The following is a 20758-nucleotide window of genomic DNA, read 5'->3' as shown; positions in this document are numbered from 1 at the left end:
TGTGCTAAGTACTATACTAATTATACACGAAACATGTGAAAACTTTTGTTGTTAAGGAAGATTAGGTTGACCAATTGTTATTAGGGATGATAATGAGTGATATAACAATGCTTATACGCAAAAATTGTTCTAGATAGGATAATTAGTGACTTAATTGATATGGGTCAAATATGGGTACTTACCTACAAATTTTAAGGTATGTGAGTATTTTTTTTTTAACAACAGCATGTATCTTAATGTTCAACGTTATGTATAATGAAAAAAATCATAAAATTTTAAATGTGATTAAGGTTCAGATTGAAAATTAATTTCGTGATCAATTTAAAGGATCAAATCTTATAAAAATATCTTAAAACTTGACTGATGAATTAAAGACTCTAATAACAGCGGTTAAAAAAGATTTTAAACTTTTTCATTTTCTCCTCAAAACACACAACCATGTTGTAGGACTAATCTAAAATGTTTTTTTCTTAACATTTGGGGACTATTTAACATCCTTTTTAACACTTAAAAAATTACTATAAAATTTTTATAATCATTAAAGAAAGAGAATAATAGTTCAAATATAAAATTGAGATTTTATTCAATTGATGAAAACAGAAATTAGAGGGTGGCAACTGACAAGTATCGGGCAACGCATGGATGTTAGGTTGAAGGTTTGGTTGGGTTTGGACTTTTAGACTTTTTTCAAGTTAAAAAGACGTAGGACCTTCCTTTCTCTGTCTGCAATTGCAGTTCACGATCTTGCTTCCTGCTCCAAAAATTGTTTCCTACACCCTTTTTTGAATTTGTGAATCTAGAAACTAGTTTTGCATTCTGGATTGACTACACTTTTTACAATACAGATTGGTCAATCCTAAAGTTATAAAACACATTCCAAAAAGATGCAGGAAAGCAATTTTGGGTTACAAAAAGTAACACCCTTGATTATTTAATTAACCAAATCGGTTTTCATCCACTTCCAGTTGGACCATTTTAAAAGGCCAGTATTGGAGGACAACAACATCATGGAAATTGCTATTCTGATCCCCAAATTTTCTATTTTCATCCTACCTACACATGTGCTTTAAATTTTGTTTTTCAAAAATACCATTTTCACGGAAACACAATTTTATTTAAAAATCACACAATGAAAATGTGTTTATGTTATGTAAGAAGAGGTGAAAAAAATAGACAACAGAAACATGATTTCATTGTGATTTTGTTAAAAAAAAATCACATTTATGTTGATCAAATACATAAAAAAAATAAAATTTCATTGTGTAAAGTATATAATGAAAACATATTTTTATTGTGTATTTTTTGCACACTCTCATATACACAACGAAAATACGTTTTTATTTTATTTAATTTTTACAAATGAAATTGTAATTAATTGTAGATATAAGTTTCTTTTTTTAAACTAATCAAATTAATGATGATATAAATTATAATTTAAAAAAATAGGAAAAGAGAGAAAGTGAGGTGCTGGAAAGTGAGGAGTGAGGGAATCGGAGAAGAGGAAGAGGGTGGAGGAAAATAAGAAAGGATAAGAGTGTCTTTTTCTATGTTTTTGAAATAGTAAGGGGGACGAGAAACGGGGATGAGAATAGCAATCCCCCAACATCAGACCTCTCAATGAACCTGCTTTGTAGTGTTACTCAACTCTTGCCAGTAATTCTCTCTTATTCTAATAAAGTTTATTACACTGAACAAACACGAATCAATTAATTAAGATTGGATGGTAAAAGAATGCAAAAATTGCAAAGAATCACCTAAGCTTGTTTAGAACCACAATTTGTACATCTAGAGATAGATATTTACTGTCATATTTGGATAAAAGGTGAGAATATGTTTCTGACAATTTTAATACATATCTCAGCCGAACAATGTTTCGTGCAAGAAAAATAAAAATACTTCAACGATACAAATAATTAATATAATCTATAAACTTTCATCTATTCTGGTTCAAAGGGTCACGATTACATGACCACTAACCAAATATCATCGACAGATACTAAGATTAAGAAGAAGAAGAAAAATATAAACAGGTGTCAGTTTTTTCAATCCTATAAAATCCAGATGAATTAAAAGTGAAAAAAAGATTGAATCAGTCATTGTTCTTACAGGCACAAATCAACAAAGAGAAACCAATTTTGTCCTGTTCCTTGTGCGCGTGCAAACTCTTCTCCTCCAACCATAATCTACTATCGAGGCCACTCCTTGTCCTGAACATGAACACTGCAGATGAAGCAGAATTCGAATTGAAAAGCCAATCGTGCACGTCCCACATCATATCCACGACCAAACCATCGACAAAAATAGTTTGGTTCCCACGAAAGTTCCACCTCAGCCTCTTAACCTGGAAAATTGTCTTCTTGTCCACGCACACGGACAACACGTGACCCTTCTTCGCCTCTCCCCCCTCGACCACCTCCGCGCCGCACTTTATCAATATCTCGTGAGATATTCCCGTCTCCGAGAATTTCGCCTTCGTCGCGTAAACCGCGGTGCCGGAAAACGTCTCGCTCCGTGAAACCAACGAGAAATTCGCTTCTTTTGCGTCCAGGTTTGATAACAATTCTTCAATTAAAGAATTTTTGTCGCCAAGGCGTAGGCCCAGTTCGGAGTCCACCAAAACGACTACGTAAAACGCACCAACGGGTTCTGGTCCTTCCTCGTACTTTGCATCGGAGAGATCCCACAGGACTTGGACTTTGAAATTTTGGGATTGGAGTGTTTCGTTGCCTTTGATTTTTCTCAATTGTCTTGCGTTGGATTTAGAGGGAGAAAGAGAGTGTTCGGAATTGGCGATGGTTATGGTGAAGCCTTGGCCCAAGAGTTTCTTGGACCAAGTAAGCGTAATAAAGAGTTGTTTTTGCGTTTCGATGAGGGTGAGTTTGTACATGCAGGTTACAGAATCTCTGGTGGAAGGGTGAAGTTTTGGACCGAGATAGGCCTGGGTTGAAGGCCTTGAGCAATATGAATCAGACACTCTAATTGCATGTTCGTTGTAACAAGATGCTATGCTTCTCATTATAATTATTAAAAAGTAAAGAAAGGTTCTACCTTTGGGGTTCAAAAATAAACCGACATGAAAAAATGAAAAGGATCAAGACAATTTTGTAATGAAAGAAGAAAAGAAAGTAAGGTCGCTGGTTACGCTTGTGCTTGCATATGATGGAAGGAATAGAAAGAATTAGCTAGCACCGTCTGTGTGTGTGTGTGTGAGAGAGAGAGAGAGAGACAGCGAAGGATTGAATTTGAAGGTAACAAAAGACAAGGGGCAGTTTCTCTTCCTGGGATTTTCCATGTGTGAAATGTCCTTTCTGTTTTTCTGGCATGCCTGTGGAGTGAAACATTAGTAAGACAAAATGTAATGCAAGAAAACGAAATGCATATGATTCTCGGTTCTGCATTCAATACCATAATTCTAACCTTTAAAATTAATTAAAAATTTGCTTCTAGTACCAGTATAGGGGATGAAAATTGAAAACTACTAAAACAAATGAAATGACTACTGTATCTTAAATTGCTTACGTTACGTTAAGCTTCTCTTGCCATCACTCAATGTAATTAAATTGTGATTAGTTATGGTTTGACCCTATATATTATAATTAAAAACATTGTCAATTGTATTTCCGTGTTAATTATGGGTTTGATAGCAAATATATATAAGTCATAAGGCATTGAATAGTATGCAATTTTGGTTAGGCTTGTGGGTTAGTTCGAAAAGCAAGGTGTTGTTAACTTGTTATAGGTTCAAGGAGGGTATTTTCATTTGCTTGATACCTTGATAAGTGTTGACATGTGGGTTGGGATGACTATGACTATGACAGACACAGTAACAAGATAACGAAGCTGACGGGGAAATGGAGACGAAAATGCAAGGATGAGAGTGATAGTGTACCCCACGAATTAAAGTCAGGCTTGAGATTCACCTACTTATTAAACTGAAGACAAAATATGATTGGAAGTTTTGCTTTAACCTTCTTTTTTTTTTTCTTATTAGTTATTGCTATAAATTACAGAAGCTTTATCCTTTCCGTTTTTAAAAATAGGAACAAAGAAAAACGAGGTTGGATACCCAAATTGAAGTTTTTGTATACTTGCTTTCATAGTGCTTGTTAAAAGGGACTTTTTCAGTTACGTGGGAAGCACAAATTCAACTTGCTCATTAAGGGAAGTTTAAAGGTCTAATTTAAGTAACTATGTTTTCAGTTTTTTTTTTTTCTCGCTAGCACTTCCCCATCAACTAGTATATGAAGTCGTTTATTAAGTGAAGGTTTTGGGTAGGCATATTGAGTAATTACGCCTTCAGTTTTTCACTCTCCGATTACGTAGGGAATGGATGGGCCTATATATTGCGTGGTGTATTGGATAGAAATAATTATAAAAAAAGTTGCTTAGGATAGGAGTTTGAAAAAAATTTCATGTTCATGGACCAAATGAAAAAGAAATTTAATGTCTCGAGATGCATCTGATTGCGACCACATTGACAGCCTATAAAGAGAAAGCCGACAGTAAACAAAATTAAATTCAATGATAGATAAATTAATAAATAATAATATAATTTACTTGTTTAAAGTGACAGTAGTTTTAGGTGACTTAGCTTCGTAGCCAAGAAAAGTTTCATGGACAAACCTATTGATTTGTGTCACACATGAATACGATTATGCACCCATAGTTTTTTACTTGAAGAGATGACCACAATAATTTTTGTTACTTGTGTACGCTGGGGGAAATCATTCAGATTTCAGACAAGCAATTGAAAGTTGAAAAATATCACGATGGTACACAGCCAACATCATCCTTTCATGAGGGAACAACACAGATTCACAAATCTGAATTTATTAATTTTACTCGAGAATATCTTGCATACGGCTAAATAAAATCTCTGTTTTCTAGGCCCAGCAGAGAATTATTCTTCACACATCTTGTGTCATTGTATAGGGAAGTCGCTTAATTGTTCCTATTTAATGAATACATTATTGGTGTGTTTGAATCTCTCTCTATGTGTTCCAGTGCATGTAAATGGAACAAAATGCCTCTTCTACACAAATATTTTTTTAAACAAACGGAAAAACCGGCATGATCATTCATCCCAGTTTGTACCCAATAGAGAAAAACAATACTTGAGTAAAATGATGAATTGAGAAATGAGAATTTACTTTTATGAAGATTGAAGAGTAACCTTTTATGCCCTGTAATTCAGCTCAAAACATATGCTAGCTGGCTGCGTTAAATTAATAGAGTCGTCGCCCCAAAAAAATAACCACTAAAGGCTACATAAAAGGAAGCTATAGTAGAGTGAGTAATATTAGGGTCTATTTAGTTTAAAGTTGGGTAAAAATATTGATTTCAAAAAATTATTTTAAACTGCTCAACCAAATTGGAATGTATATTTAAATTAGTCTGAATTATTAATTTAGATTACAGTTAATTCTTGACGCTGAAAGGGATTGTATGTGACCATTCCTGAAGGAGGAGCATCTTTATTCACATATCTTAATTATTTTCAGCTTAATACATTGTTTTTTTATTTGACAGAAAGCTTAATACGGTGATTACAACTTCCAAACTAACAACAATGGAAGTACATTTCATAAATATATGCAGCTGGGCAATCCGACAAACGTAGTTCCTGAGAAGAGGGGACCATAAGTGAAAAATATAAATATAATGTTATTTCTATTTAAAGTTATAACCATGATTTATATAATGAGAGAAATAAAAGGAAGGAAAAAATTTGTAATAAATTGGTTGATAAGATGGAAAGAAATTTATTCAAAACAATAATCCTAATATAATACGTATCATTTTCTGTTTGATTTTCTTCGCTTTTTAGTTGATATTGTAGTTATTATTATTATTGCAATATTAATGATGATGATTTTATGTTATATTATTAATTAAATGCAATTATATATTAATTATCTTTTTTTACTTATATATAAGAAGATTTTCTGCGTCAGCTGATTTTGCTAACTTTTTGGGGGATGATCAAGTTGCTATACATGCAACTTTAAAGGCTGGGGTATAAACAAACACACGGGAGTATCGCTAACATTTTCCCTTGTAACTTTGTACATGCGAAAGGTACTCCTTATACCTTATAAGCAAAATTTTCTTTTTGCCCTGATTAAAATAAAGTACTAGTATTTGTTATAAAAAAAAAAAGAGAGAGTACTAGTACAGCGTAACAGTCATGAATTACATATTCTCTAAAAAAAATTATATATATATATATATATATATATATATATATATATATATATATATATATATATATATATATATATACACATTAATGTATTATATTTATAAATTATTTTGATATATGTGCAAAGACACACGATCCATGCCAGTACAAGTGACATACATATTAGTAAAGGAAAAAAATTAATTGTAAAAAAAGTGTTATAAAAATTTTAAGCAAGAATAATTGCAAAATACAAAGTATGGTAAGAAATGATACTTGAATTTGAATTGGGCAAATGATATTTTTAATTCTTTATCTTACGTTTTTTTTAATTTGATTTTTTGTCTTTTAAAATTTTTATTTTAATATTTTATATTTTTAAAAAAATCAAAATGATTCTTTTATCTATTTTGAATTATTATTATTAATAATTTAAAAATTTTAACAATTAAAAGTTGTCACAAAATATAATATTTTTTATTCGTCTTCCGTCCCCTTCCTCCTCCGTGTTCTTCACCTCCAAGAAGGTAGCAATTGATCTGTGCCTGAACATGGTGGAACGTCACTACGCTCCAACGCATGTACAAGTAACTATTGTCTTAACAACTTTCCACCAAATCCAGAACTTTCCGCAAAGCCTCTTTGAGAACGGTTCCTTTGTTGTCGGCAGCTGCGCCAACTCCGTCGATTTCAGTGCCTAACTCCCTATCATCCTCACCTGCACTGCCATGCGCTCGCAGTTCTTCAAGTGCGCTCTTGCGTTGTGCGTCGTCGTTACCACCGTGTTCGCCATGCTCAATGCATTCAACCCAGCAACCGTGTTCTCCATTTTCAATAGTGCAACCTGCGCGAGAATGAATGGTGGAAAATAAAAACCCAATTTCAGATCTAAACTTATTGTGATAGGTGCACTTCAATTAGGAACCAATCTAATTTCGACCCTGCCTCCCAAATTGTATATCCGAATCACTGCGACGGATAAGGGGCTACCAATTTTGATTTGTCCGTTGAAGAACCAAAGGAGGAAGGAGAGGAAGATTAAGAAGGAGGTAAAAAATGTTACATTTTGTGACATTTTTTAGCTATTCAAAATAACATTTTAAGATACCGAGACACTTTGAGAGGAACACAACTCTTCCAATTTTTTTAAAGAATGGGCTCCTTAATAGTAACATTTTGGGATGGCTTATAAAAAAACATTTTGGGATGGAAAAAAAATTATAGGTTGACTTAAACTGTAAAAATGCCAGAAAAAATATCTTTCCATACCCATTGATCTAGTAAACCTCTACCAAAATAAAACAATCAACCAATAACTCTTCTTCCACAAAAAAAAAAAAAAAATCAATTGTCCTCCTTAAAAGAAATGATACATGGTAGTTCCAATTCAAATGTAATGTGAGAATCAAACATATTCTTATTTTTAACTTTGAGCATTTATAATACATAATTATTTAAATGAGTTATTTATTTTTAATTTGTAAGTCTTATATTATCATATAGATTTAAAAATTTTACACAAAAGTTTACTATAATATTAAAGTTAATAGAGTAGGTGTTTTATTTGAATCACATTAAATTTTATAATTTTAAAAAATGAGTTTTTAATTGATAAGGACGAATTAAGTAACATTTGTTTATATAAGTAACTCACTTAAGCAACGTTCAAATCATATGCTTCAATGATAAAAACTTGTTAAACAATATTACTTAATTTTAAATAACTCATGAAGTATTGCCATTGGAGATTCTATTATTTGCACACACTTTTTCTTAATTATTTGAGTTTATTTACCTGTTAGCCTTTGTATGCATGAAGTGATGAAGATACATATGGGACCAAATAGTAATCTAATATAATCTAATAGATCTATGTAAAAGAATAATCCATTGAAAAGTTTAAAATGAACATCTTATAGTATTGACATTTGACTTAGTAACAGATAAAGTTGTAATTTTAATAGATTGGGTTTATGTGCAATTATAAATTAAAGGTGTGTGGCGCAAGGATAAAGTTGTGTTGCCTTTTGACAAAATAGCCTTTTTTATTTGATTGTGGGAAAAGCTTAAAAAATAAAGTGAAAAGAATATTATTCAATGTAATGAGAAATGTCTAACATGGATATGTGTGGACCAACATGTATAGTTGTTCATGTTTTTTTGTCAGCCATTGATTGAAGGTGAACCACCAGCATAATTATAAAATTGGACATCTTATATTATTGACATTTGGCAAGAAAATGAGCAAATTTGTAATAAAATTTAGGTTCCCCTCCTGAGATTCTAAAGCCTTCCCCACCAAAAGGATTCTTTAGGCTTTCCCTTTCTTCTTCTTGTTACTTAGTTTAAGATGGAAGACCAAAAGGTTCATGCAATTGTTCTTCCACCCTTCATAGTCAAAGTGCTTTGACGAAGTTATCATCTTGGCGACTTGATTCATACATCAATCATAAAAATGGAAGAAGCATTGAAGAGTTTGACCTCTTACCTTCATTTGATAAATAAGAAATTTTGAAGCCATCAAAGGACTTGCATGTTCAAAACCAGGTATTGTTTTCTAATATTTATCTTTTTTATGGTGATTGATAATTATTGTATAATTTTAATTTATATTTTATTGATTTGTACTAGATGTCTGATAACGGTTCAAAATACTCTGATTTTTCTACTCAGCTAGTCATTGAAGGTGAAATTGATAATGAAATATTTTCTTTTACCATGGTATTTTATTTTTTATTACATTACATGAGTTTGTTGTTGATATTCTTTGTTTGGTCCTGTCAACCGCAAAAAACATAAGTCAATCAATGAAACTCCTCTACACATATTTAATGGTTAAATTCTCTGTTTTTTCTCACATATTTAATCTCTTATTAGACCATCAAAGAAATTTTTTTACCATTTTGATGATCAAATTTTATTACATAATCAAAATTTTGAGCAACTAATTTAGTAAGAAGCTTATACTCTTAATATGTATTTAGACTCATCTTAAGGAAAGGATAAGTGGATTCAAGTAAAACTAATATGATTATCTTCTGAATCTTTTATATGATCTAGACATATAAAAAAACCTAAATGCGTTGGTCACAAATTCGAAACCATTCATGCTAATTTTTCTTATATTGTGGTTTGATGTCTTTAAGATTAATAGATATTAGTTAACAAAAACTATTATTTGTGATTATATATTGCAATGTGTTAATATTATCTTAAATCTAAATTTCATTTTTTGGATTGGCGCATGAGTTTTGTATTAGATTCTGTTGTAACAATTAATTAATTTAAAATATGCCCTTTTATGAAAGAAAAATTATAGTCATACAATAAAGGTTTTTATTTTTTGGGCTTCATTCTATATGATGATAATTTTTATTTGATTTTCATTCATCTTTTTAGTCTATAGAAAAAATTATGATCCTGTAAAAGTTAGATTTAATGTTATTAAGTGTTGAAAAATTTATATTATCATTCAATTAAGTGCTGAAAATTTATATCATCAACGTTTAATTTTTTTTTCTTTGAAACTTAGGTATGACTTCGAAACACATCTTGAAGGAGTTTGCAAAAGGATCCTCCTATGTCATGCAGGTGAGCTTCTCGATCCCTTTCTCTATTTTTTTTTCTTCTTTTTTGTTGGTTGTATGAAAAATAAGAATTGAAGGAGTTTTTGTTTTTATCTTTAAATAAATTTCAAAGGATAAAAATCACATCTTGGAGATTTGTTTTCTTCTTTTTGTGGATGTGTTTTGTGCCTATGTAATTTTTGTTTGTTTTAATTATCTATTTTCCTTAGCATTTTTTGATGTTGTGCTTCCAATGTTATTTTTTTTTTCATCTTAACATATTATGATATAAGAAATGAAACCTTAAGCCAATTGAGCCTTTTTTTAATCTAATTACTTTCTTTATTAAAACATCGTGACTGGTATGTGATTAAGGTATTCCTATGTTATTGTTACAAGATTAAGTTATTCCTATCTCAAGTTACTTTATTAACTTTGCTCATTTTGGGACAAGGAAAAAAGGAACTACTTGAAGACACTTATTTGAAAAAGGGAATATAAATAGTATTTAAACAAGAATTGACTAGCTCACAATAGTTATCAGATTTAAAGATTAAGAGAAAATTTTTAAGAGAATGAAGAATCATTGTGAATAGATAGAGAATTATACTATGTTCTATGAGTGATTTTTAGAAAAGGCTACGAGTGAGATTGTGTGTATTGATACAAGGAGAATAAATGGGTGTCCTGTGTGTGAATTGTAGTTGTGCACTGTATGTGTTTGTTGTGATTGAGTGGATTCAATGAGAAAAGATGGTTATTGTATATGCTTTCTATTTTTGTCATTTTATATCTCATTATGAGTGTGTGTCAATTGTTATTGTAAGAGAAAAAATGACTTTAAGAATAGGAGGAGAAAGATGAATCATGATCTCATGAATTATGTCCATTTATTTTACTTTTGTGATTTTAATTATATTTTTTTAGATCCATAAAACTAATATTATTTCTTGCTACTGTAAGAAAAAAAAATGTCTCTGAGAATAGGAGAAAGATGAATCATCATTTGACTGATAAATTATGCCATTTTCTTTTACTTTTATGATTTTAGTTATATTTTTTTAAGATCTAGAACAACCAATATTATTGTTTTCAAGCTAAGAAATGAGGTAATGGCTTTCAATTGATTGGTCATTCTAAATTTGACTTTTTTGCCCAACATTTTTTATGGAATGCTACTGCAACAAAGAAGAAAGTTTTCTTTTCATGACTATGCAGAAATTAAAATTGTGTGCTTTGGGTAAGATTTTTTTTAAAAATTGAACTTATCCTCACTTATTTTGTTATTTCTTTTGATATGATATATGGTGTTTTTGTATGGGATTGAGTTAATGTTTGTTTCAACCTTGCAATGTTTAAGGTGATAAAAATCTTAATTTTTCATTTTGTCTTTCTTAGTTTAGTTCTCAGATTTCTATTTTCCTTAATTTTTCTCATATTTCTCATTTTTTATCAAACCAAACCTTGCTTTCTTCCTTTCATTTTGTTTCCTTTAAAGTTTCTTTGTTGAAATTTCTTCTTCATTTTCCCCAAAAAAAAAATCTCAACTTGGTTAGACTTGAACTTGGGGTTGCAGTCTTGGCTATCATAAGGAGATGAACAATCTCTTCTTTCGATTGATTTATTTTTTACCATACACTTTAAATCTTTTTTTTTTCCGGTTACAAGAATGGATGGGGTTCAATAAAACTACAGTGCGGTGCGGGTTTTGTTTGACGACGAATGAGAGTTCTTATATTCAGTGATTTTTGGTAACAAGTTATGTTCTATTTTTTGTGTTTTTTTTCTCTCAATAGACTTTTGTAAATAACATAGATATCTTAGGCTAAGAGAGTTGTTCTTCTTCTTTTCCATTTCTTTTCTTTTTTGTCTATCAAATTATTATTTGATTTACCTTCCAAAAAAAACAAATTATTATTTGATTTTGTTGCAAACTTCTATTGTGTATGCAACCAGTGTAGATGGTTCCCATGCTTCTAAAAATTAAAGATACAAAAGTGGTTCTTTTTTTTTCGGGTAAACAATTTGATTTTGCTATTGATTTTTCATGTGAGGTTTTCTAATGTATAAGTCTAGAATCATTTAATATAAAATTATTCTTGAAAGGGCTTTGAATTTTGAATGTTAGTTTCTTCTTTGAATTTATAAAAAAAAAAATATACCTAATAAGCAGGTACAATGTCTCATTTTTTATTACTTATGTGATTATCTAGGAAGTGAGTTTTCTTTTGTCTTTGGCCAACAACCAAAATGCTTAATATAATTTGATTAATTGGTTAATTAGGATACAAGAATTATAATGCATAATTGGGGTCATTTGAGTGTTCTTTTACTACCAATAAATTGCAGAAATCACTATGGAAAATAAACATTGTATACTTCAAATAGTGTTCTTTTACTAGCATTAAGGTTTAAAAATATAAATGCTCATATTGTACATCAATAATACTGTTTTGTATTATCTTGACTTTAACTCAGTTTCTTTATTGTTGGTTATGTCTATTTGAGTTAAAATTTAACGTCATGTATCACCAATGTCTTGGTTGGTGTTTTCATGAATAGATTATGCAATTCCTATTATACTTTGGTGCACTTTTGATTACATATTATAATGTTGTAAACAATGAAGTATAACCGTAAGTATATTTAAATTACATATTTACCTTCAAATTATTATCATTCATACTTCCATAAAAATTTTAATATACACTCTAACAAAAGTCTACCCTATTTTGTATTATTAATTTATCTCAAATTATAATTTTCTAACATTAAAAAAAATTACTTCTTAATCTGTTCACAATTTTGCTACTAAAATAAATAAAAAATAAAATACAGCGGAGCAACCGTGCATAAAGCACATTGTAAAGCATAAGCATGCTGCGCTGGATAAAAATGGAAAGAATATTCGTTTCTTTATATTGACATATTGTAGTACTTGCTAGTTAGTTGCTTCCTCTTAATAGAATCAGCTGATCGATCGAGAGCATTTATTCTTTACATGACATGTAGGTTTTATTGCTTCAAGATATGACATGCTGAAATACGTCTTCAAAGTTTAAACAAACAATGCAATGGAGCAATACGCCAGAAAGATTCTAGCAGCCACCTGACATCTTTCTCCCTCTCTGTATTTAGTATTTACATGCAAAATTTACTCAAATATAGACAGCAAAACTAATTATCTGTTAGAATAGGTTTATGTTTGAAGTACAAATATCTACAGGCATGTTGAGAAATATATGATGGGTACAACTGTACAAGTCTAATTAAATGTATTAGTGTTCACACCTATACCCACATATTTTTTAATATATTAAATTTTAAATATAAACTAAATTATCCATAAAATAATACAGATGAGTTAATGACTGATAAAAAAAATACAGATGACTTGATGATATATCTCGGAGCTAATGGTATTTGAACAAATAATCACAATGAAAAGGAAAGTTATCTACTAAATATATTTAGGTCCAGATGCAGGCATTTACCTGCACTGTCCCTTATCCCCAATTAATATATTCAATTTTTTTATATAAAAAAACTAATATTATACTTGTACAATACGCATGATAAATCTTGGAGAGTATAAGGGCCGTGGGTACAGTATTAATTCGTAACTTATGAATGGGTTGTTTCACAAATTTACTTATTATTTATTCAGTTCTAATTGTTTTATGCTATAATTAATTACTCTAATGTGCTGGAATATATTTAATTAATTTCTATTATTCTATGCTCTACAACCATGTTATAATGTCTTAAAAAAAGCATGCTATAATTTTTTAGTTGAGTTAGGCATTACATTTTTTAATTAATAATATTTTTTTAATTAATTTTATAGTTGTTTTTATTTTATTAAATTAGCAATTTTTTTGACTAATTTGTGAAGTTTCATTTAACTACTATGCAAGAAATGAGACCTAAGTATAAATAAGAACCGTTTTTTTTATAGCAAAATAAGAGAGCAAGTATATAAGTACTTTATCTTTTCATGTACAAATTAGAAGTAGGAATAATATTTGTGTCATTACCAGTTTACCTCTATTCACTAGTGATAGAAAAAGCGTGCAAATAGTAAAAATACATGCTTAAAAATTATTATCATTATTTTTTGACAAAGATTTTGGTCTTTTTAAAATACAGGGGATAGAGGTATGCGCACAGAGACCCGGCTTTAATTATGCATGGATCAAGCGAAACTTAGATGGCTTCGGCCTTCGAGTGGGGTTTGCAAGGGAATTACTATCCTCACCCAAATTGTTGCTATTTACACCACCATTAGATTTGAAAAAAAAATATTCTCAAAATATCCTTTTAACGGAAATAGATTTTTGTTGTGTAAAAAAGGTGCAAAAAAAAAAATACACAATAAAAATATTTTTTTGTATACTTTATACAACACAAACATATTTCCATAATTTTTTGCACCTCCTTTTACATAACAAGATTGTATTTTTGTTTCCACCAAAAAAAAAAAAAAGAATGTGTTTTCATTGTGTACTCCCTCCGAACCTAAATATAAGAACATTTAAGAACCAAACACATGAATTAAGGAATTTAGTTAAAAACATTTAATTCAAAAAATATTTCTAAAATACCTTTCATAGTAGTGCTTGTAAAATAAGAATAAATGATTCACGGGAAACAAGATTTTATCAAATGAAGGACATAATAGAAATACTATCATTAAATGAAATAAAAGTTAGTTAGTATTTACTTATACTTAGGTCCAAAATTATTTTTTTTATTGCTTATATTTAGGTCCAGAGTAGTACTTTTTAAACCCCTTTTTACCCAATTAAAATACATTTCTATTTTGTTCATTTTTTATGAAAAAATTTAATTAATTGCAATATTTTTTTTTTAATTTTTTGAAATTAATAAATAAGTTTATTTTAATTATTTTGGAATTGATTATGACACAAATCATCTTAATGATGACACACATTACCTTTTATTGTGATAAAAATATGATTTTGTTTAATAGTGTAAACAAAATCCTATTTTCCGTTGTATATTACACAATTAAAATATGACCTTGTTGTACACTATTAAAGGGAATCATATTTCCGTTGTCATTAGTGGGGTGAAAAAAAAGTAACGATCAAAAGGGCATTTTTGGAATATAATTCTAACACCTGTGGGTAAAAGTAGCAATTGGGAGGGGGGTAATAGCAATTCCACAATAGATCAAATTTTCCAAAAGGCCCATTATAGTAATTGTTCAGAAGGATAATTAGCCATACTCCGTGGTAATAGCCTTTGTTTATGGGCAAGCGTCAGATAAATCATATTTACTTGCTTAGTTAAATCATATTTACTTGATAAATATAAAATGACATAAAACGAACATGGTAGACAAAATAAATTAAAAAATGGAAAAGAAGATTAAAATGGCCTTGGCTCCCCCAGAAATTTCAAAGAATGAATAAATTGGCCTTACTGTAGAGTATAAAAGATAAAGGCCGGAAGAGCATTACATTACGTTCATATCTGTGACTGTGAGCAAGCAAGGAGTTTTAACTAATGGAGCCTCACTTTCAAATGAAGCGGCGGCGGCGGCGGCGGCGGCGGCGGCGGCGGCGGCGGCGGCAGTTTCAAGTCAAATTGAAATATAAAAAAGACACGTCCGACAAATGTTTATTTAGTTTAAGTTCAGTCTATGAAGCTGATTGACTTTACCATGCTATGATCATAACACTGTAGTGAAGTCATGTTTTTGAAACCGCCACTTGCGAGAGTTGCGCCCCTGGTTGGTGAGAAAACCAACACAATCCGGTACCTTTTCACCGGACCTCAACACCAACAGAAAACAAACATTAGATTAGATGGACCCCACCAATTGTCAACTAAGAGCACATGCGTCACCCCTTGCGTCATTCGTTGGCACTGTTACTATTGCTCATTTCAATGGATCTAAAACTTGCGGATTCGAGATTCTTATACGGGCCGGGCGAACCCCAATCCTCTTCCTTCACCCCTCTCTTCTTTTTCCATCTCGTCACGCAAAACCCGACCCCAATAATAATAACCCCAACCCCAACCAAAACCGTAACCACAACCCCAACCCGTATCCAAACCCGTTTCGTTCTTCGTTCCTCTTTCTTAACCTTGAAATAACCCACTTTTGATCCATCCCCGGTACCCAGCAAGGTCTGGATCGTATACTCCAACAAATAACAAAACCCGGTTTCGTTGCTATACAGCGCCCCCCAACAGCTACAGTTGTTCTGGCACAATCCCTCACACTCCGCCAGAGACGACGTCGTTACGTGCCTTAGTAGCTCCTTATGCGCTGCCTCCACTCCGGTTCTTCTTAGCACCCAGTAACTACTTTTTCCACCAATTCCTTCACTACTACACAAGTCTGCGTCTCCAGAAGAAGCATCATTAAAACACCCACCCGGTTCGAACCGGGTTCGGTTATCTAAACAGGAGCATCCTGACCCACCCGGCGTGCACAAACCGTACGAACCGCAGGAGCGGGGGAGCTCGCAGGCTTCAGTAATCGCCTGGTAGTTAAGCATCCACCTGGAACCGTCCCAGTAATAACCCTTCAGATTCCCGTCCGGTTCCAACCGCAGCAACAAAAACGACGACGTTAGTTGGAACGTGTTGAACTTTTGAACATCCGCGGGCTTCTCGTCGCTTGTCTGATACATCCCGAGGTAACCCTCCGGGTTGACTCGGGCGTAAATCGGTCCCTGCCCTTCCTTTACTTCCGCTTTTGCTCCCAGTGGCGTGCGTTTCCAATATAACGAGTCGTGGTTTTCGTATAGGCCCATGAAATCGTTGCCTAACCGCATAGAATAAATGCCGTTGGAGGACAAAAGAGTCATGTTGGAGGTGAAATTCTGGTCCTGGACGAGGGTATTTGCGGGAAAGTGAAAACTCTGCCACAAGGGAGTGCCGCCTTTGTCGTGAACTTGTAAATTGGAGGTGTTGAGGAGCACCACGCGGTCGCCGTTGTTTGTGGCGGTTGACCACGAAACGCGCGTTTCGGGGTCTGACAAAACAAGACTGCCGTTGAAGAAGAGGCGCGTGGTGTCGGACCAGGATGCTGCGTGGGTTGGGTTGGCCACCCAGAATGGCTCCGAGGATGCCACGTGGAGGACCGCCAGTGCCAGCTGGTTTTGGTTCACGCGGAGGAAGCCTAGAGAGAAGTTGCCACTATGGTCGCTCAGAACTGCCTGAAACGGCGTCGTTGAAGACTCTGCCGTCGCCGAGAAGCCTATGTGAAGCTCTTGTGGGATGGAAGTGGTTGTTGCGGTTTCGGAGCATGTCAAAGTATATAAAAAGAGAAAGGGAATAATCGCTAGAAATTGGGGGTGACGAGTTTGCAACATGTTGAGCATCACAGTTCTTCGCATAGCTATGGAAAGTGAGTTGATGAACGTGAGAGTAGACAGTGCCGTAGGAGATTTATAAGGTTAAGGCTCTGTATATATAAAATAAAATGTCATATATATATATATATATATATATATAGTAGCATTAATTAAAGATTAAAGATGTTCGAGAAGGAAAAATACCATACGGCTGCTCGTGTATTGGTGCACCTTTTTAATAGAGCGTGGCTGTCAGACTATAAATTAACATATAATTAGTTGTTGAAGAAAATGTTTAATTAATAAGCAAAAGGCGGATTAAATAAGAATTTAGAAAACAACAGATCACACCGGCCATACCATTAGTAAGTAAACAATAAAATAAATATGAAAATTGTTGAGATGTTAATTTTCTCTCTCTTTTATTCAGGGTATAGGTATATCCATCCACCTTTTGTGATTGATAATTAAGAATATGTTATATTAAAGAATTTGTAAAGTCTTGCACACGAACTGGCCAATTTTTTTATTATTATTTTATGTTGAACTTTCTGCATTAGTTTTGAATATTGGCAAGCTGTGTTATCACATCTTGAATTTTGATTTGGGTTACTATCAAAGTTAAACAAGCTTCAGCCAGTTTAACTACAACTTTACATATATAATAGTGCATACTGGGATCATTTTCTAACTTTACCACGTTTGGTGACAACACTTTGAAAACAACGAGGAGCTCATGGATAATATTATATCCCTTGCATAGCACCGTTACAAATGTTCACATCAAACCACGAAAGATTTAAATGAATTAATGTTGGAAAAATTAAGAAAAGAAAAATGAATCCAATGGGGTTACGGTGTATGGTGTTCGGTTGAACAACGTTGGGTTGGGGTGTAGTGTTAACTTGTAGAGTTTGCAACGTCCTTTGAATTTTGATGTTGGTGGGAGTGGTAATTCACGGTGGAAGATGTGGCAATAGTTGTAATCTATAATTATAAGGATGACACTTGCATGTTTAAGTCAGCGTGTTTAAACAAGTAACATACAATCAGGTGAAAATCTTATACATGGACAGTGGTAATCTCTGCCATTTACAGGTACATGTGTGTCTGTCGCTTGACATGAACTAGGTGAGACTTTTTTTTTTCTCCGATAACAAATAACAAGTGTTTTTTTTAAAATTTTTTTAAAGATAATCGTGTCTCAACAGAATACCACTGTTATTATTATTATTATGGGTGAACATTTTTTTAAAAAGATATAACGTTTGTATATTCAAAATTTAAATTAAAAATTATTAATTAAACTAAAATAATCTTGCATGAGTGAATTGGTCAGTTGATGTAATTGACTAACCAACATCAAGTGCAGTTGAGTGAGTTCTAGCTAACTTCCAATTGGCAAGGTCGAAGTCCCCATATCCACTTAGTTGAACCTAAGTGTCTTGGGTCGAGGCAAGTGGATGCAATGAACCCTTAATGAGTCAGAAATCAGTACTTCATTTGACAAACTTCTTAGCTAGCTCAGCTAGTATTTTGACCAATAAAAGAACATCTGGATCTACAAATAGCGAAGACTTTTTAGACCCTTAATGTTGGTTGGTGTTTGGTTATATTTTTGTTACAACTTTTTTGCCATGAATCATTAGTTGTTTTTATCTTTTGGAAAAGATATTACATTTGATTAAATTATTTTATTTTAATTATCTCAATAACGAAAACTAGTCATGCATGTCTATTAACTTTTTAAAATGACACAGTCAGACCGAATAATATATATATATATATATATATATATATATATATATATATATATATATATATATATATATATATTCCCCTAAAATGCTAAAAAAGAAGAGATTTTGCAGTTCTAAGTATGAAACCATAATTCAAAAAGTGTGTAAGTCAGTGGAAATATTATTGATGTATGTATAAAGTCAGAAGAATTGGTGGAGCTATTTAATTTGATCAACCTCCCCCCTCAACATGTTCCAGCAGCGGCAAGAATATTGGAGCACTTCCGCACTTGTATAGCATGTCATTGTTATGTTTTAAATTCCCACCCATCCATATGCATGTGATATGCATGTGCTCGAGATGATAACCCCAAAATGCTCAATGGAGTTGTCATAGCCCACTAAGACGAAATGGTTGATAATGGCCATGCACGCCTCATCACATATTTATAGCGGCAAAATGACCTACAATAAAATTAATTACTAGCCCATGGATTTTGAATAGAAAGTGTAAAGTTACTTATCAAAAAGAAAAGCCACGACAGGGGTTGACAATCAGAAAAAGCTGTCAATTAAAGTGAAGGGTTGACTATTTATTTATCAACTAATAGTATTTCACAATTTAATGCCTATAAAAAGGACTACCAGTAGTATTTCACAATTCAAATGATAATTTTCCTATTTAATATACCATTTCACACAAAGGTTCTCATTAACTCACAGGAGTGTTTCAAAGAATTTATACAAAATTTATTTAGATTAGAAAAATAATTTATGTCTCCTAGATATATTTTTAGTTTATTTTAATATTTTTAAATAAATTCATTTATCAAAATATTTTTTAGTTTATTTTGATAAATTTAAAATCAATTTATTCAAATTTATTATACAGATTTTCATTTAATAAGAATTTACTGAATAAACATTTTGTTTACTCAAATAAATGTTCTTATGCTTAAAGAATGGATGAGGGATTTAACTCAGTTAATTAAATAATATGTGTAAGTTCTTGTAAAATCTTGAAATATTGCTTTTGATTCCTATAGATAAGAAATACTTAAAGAATAAAAAATACTTAAAGAATAAAAATGATGTATTTAAAAAAAGGGAAATGTTGTTTAGTAGGAATGATTTATCATAAAAATAGTACAAATGAATGTAATTGGTTGAAAACATAAATAAAGGATGCCAAATAATGTAAAAATAGCATTTTACAAACAATTGGTTCATACTAGATTGTACTTAAAAAAATGTCAATCAAACTAAAGGATAAAATGTAGCTTGTGCTTAAATTTAACTTATTGTTTATTTTTACAAAGTAATTAAGCATAGATTATAAATTTTGCTTGAAAGCTTAAGCTTTTGTCTCAAATGATATCAACCATTAATTCCTCTTGCATTTGGAATTATTGGTATTATATATTATGTATTTGAAGGGATGTACATGTAAAGCCATGCTAATAAATGTTTGAAAGGGATAAGGAAGGTAAAAAAATATCTTGGAGCTATGTACTTCGTCCATTGCCCTTATCATTGTATTTTAGCTTTCTTACTTAGTTGATGTAATTATAGCTTTATTTTTTTCATTTTAGTTTTTATGTTGTTACTTAATAAAATTTGCATTGTATATGTTAATCTCAGGTGATATTTGCTTATATATATGCATCTCAACTAGCTGAGAATGCTAAAAGAAATAAATTTGAAATTCATTTGGTTGTTATCATATCAGTTAGATGATTGGTATACTATTAGCTACATTTTCTTTTGTATATGTAGGTCATATACTAATTGTTATAACTCTTCTTATTCTATAAAATATATTCCACATTTTTATCTTTTAAATTTTCTCTTTACTTCTTGTAAAAAAAAAATTCTCTTTACTTTTTTACACTTTGCCACAGCTCAAACTTACAATATCCATTGAACTTATATTTGTCT

The 20758-nt window shown here is 31.5% G+C and overlaps 2 protein-coding genes across 4 annotated transcripts; both read right to left on the bottom strand.

The window, feature by feature from the left end:
* Window positions 1-1913: 1913 nt before the first annotated feature.
* On the bottom strand, window positions 1914-3645 carry LOC100815367 (uncharacterized). 3 transcript variants are annotated; one of them, XM_006576192.4, is made up of 2 exons: window positions 3520-3645; window positions 1920-3325 (listed from the first exon to the last, which is right to left on the bottom strand). In XM_006576192.4, the coding sequence occupies exon 2, from the start codon at window positions 3014-3016 to the stop codon at window positions 2090-2092; it is 927 nt and encodes a 308-aa protein (XP_006576255.1). In that variant the 5' UTR covers window positions 3017-3325; window positions 3520-3645; the 3' UTR covers window positions 1920-2089. The 3 variants fall into 3 exon arrangements, with proteins under 3 accessions (NP_001239656.1, XP_006576255.1, XP_014628866.1); XM_014773380.3 differs by having other exon boundaries at window positions 3418-3527; NM_001252727.2 differs by lacking the exon at window positions 3520-3645 and having other exon boundaries at window positions 1914-3152.
* Window positions 3646-15168: 11523 nt separating this feature from the next.
* Window positions 15169-17345, bottom strand: LOC100814305 (PAN domain-containing protein At5g03700). The gene has a single exon (XM_003521396.5). The coding sequence runs from the start codon at window positions 17121-17123 to the stop codon at window positions 15630-15632; it is 1494 nt and encodes a 497-aa protein (XP_003521444.1). The 5' UTR covers window positions 17124-17345; the 3' UTR covers window positions 15169-15629.
* Window positions 17346-20758: the final 3413 nt, after the last annotated feature.

Source organism: Glycine max, chromosome 3, assembly GCF_000004515.6.
Source record: "Glycine max cultivar Williams 82 chromosome 3, Glycine_max_v4.0, whole genome shotgun sequence".
Classification (NCBI taxonomy): domain Eukaryota; kingdom Viridiplantae; phylum Streptophyta; class Magnoliopsida; order Fabales; family Fabaceae; genus Glycine; species Glycine max.
Note: the sequence above shows the minus strand (reverse complement) of the source record. Positions and strands in the feature narration are given on the sequence as shown.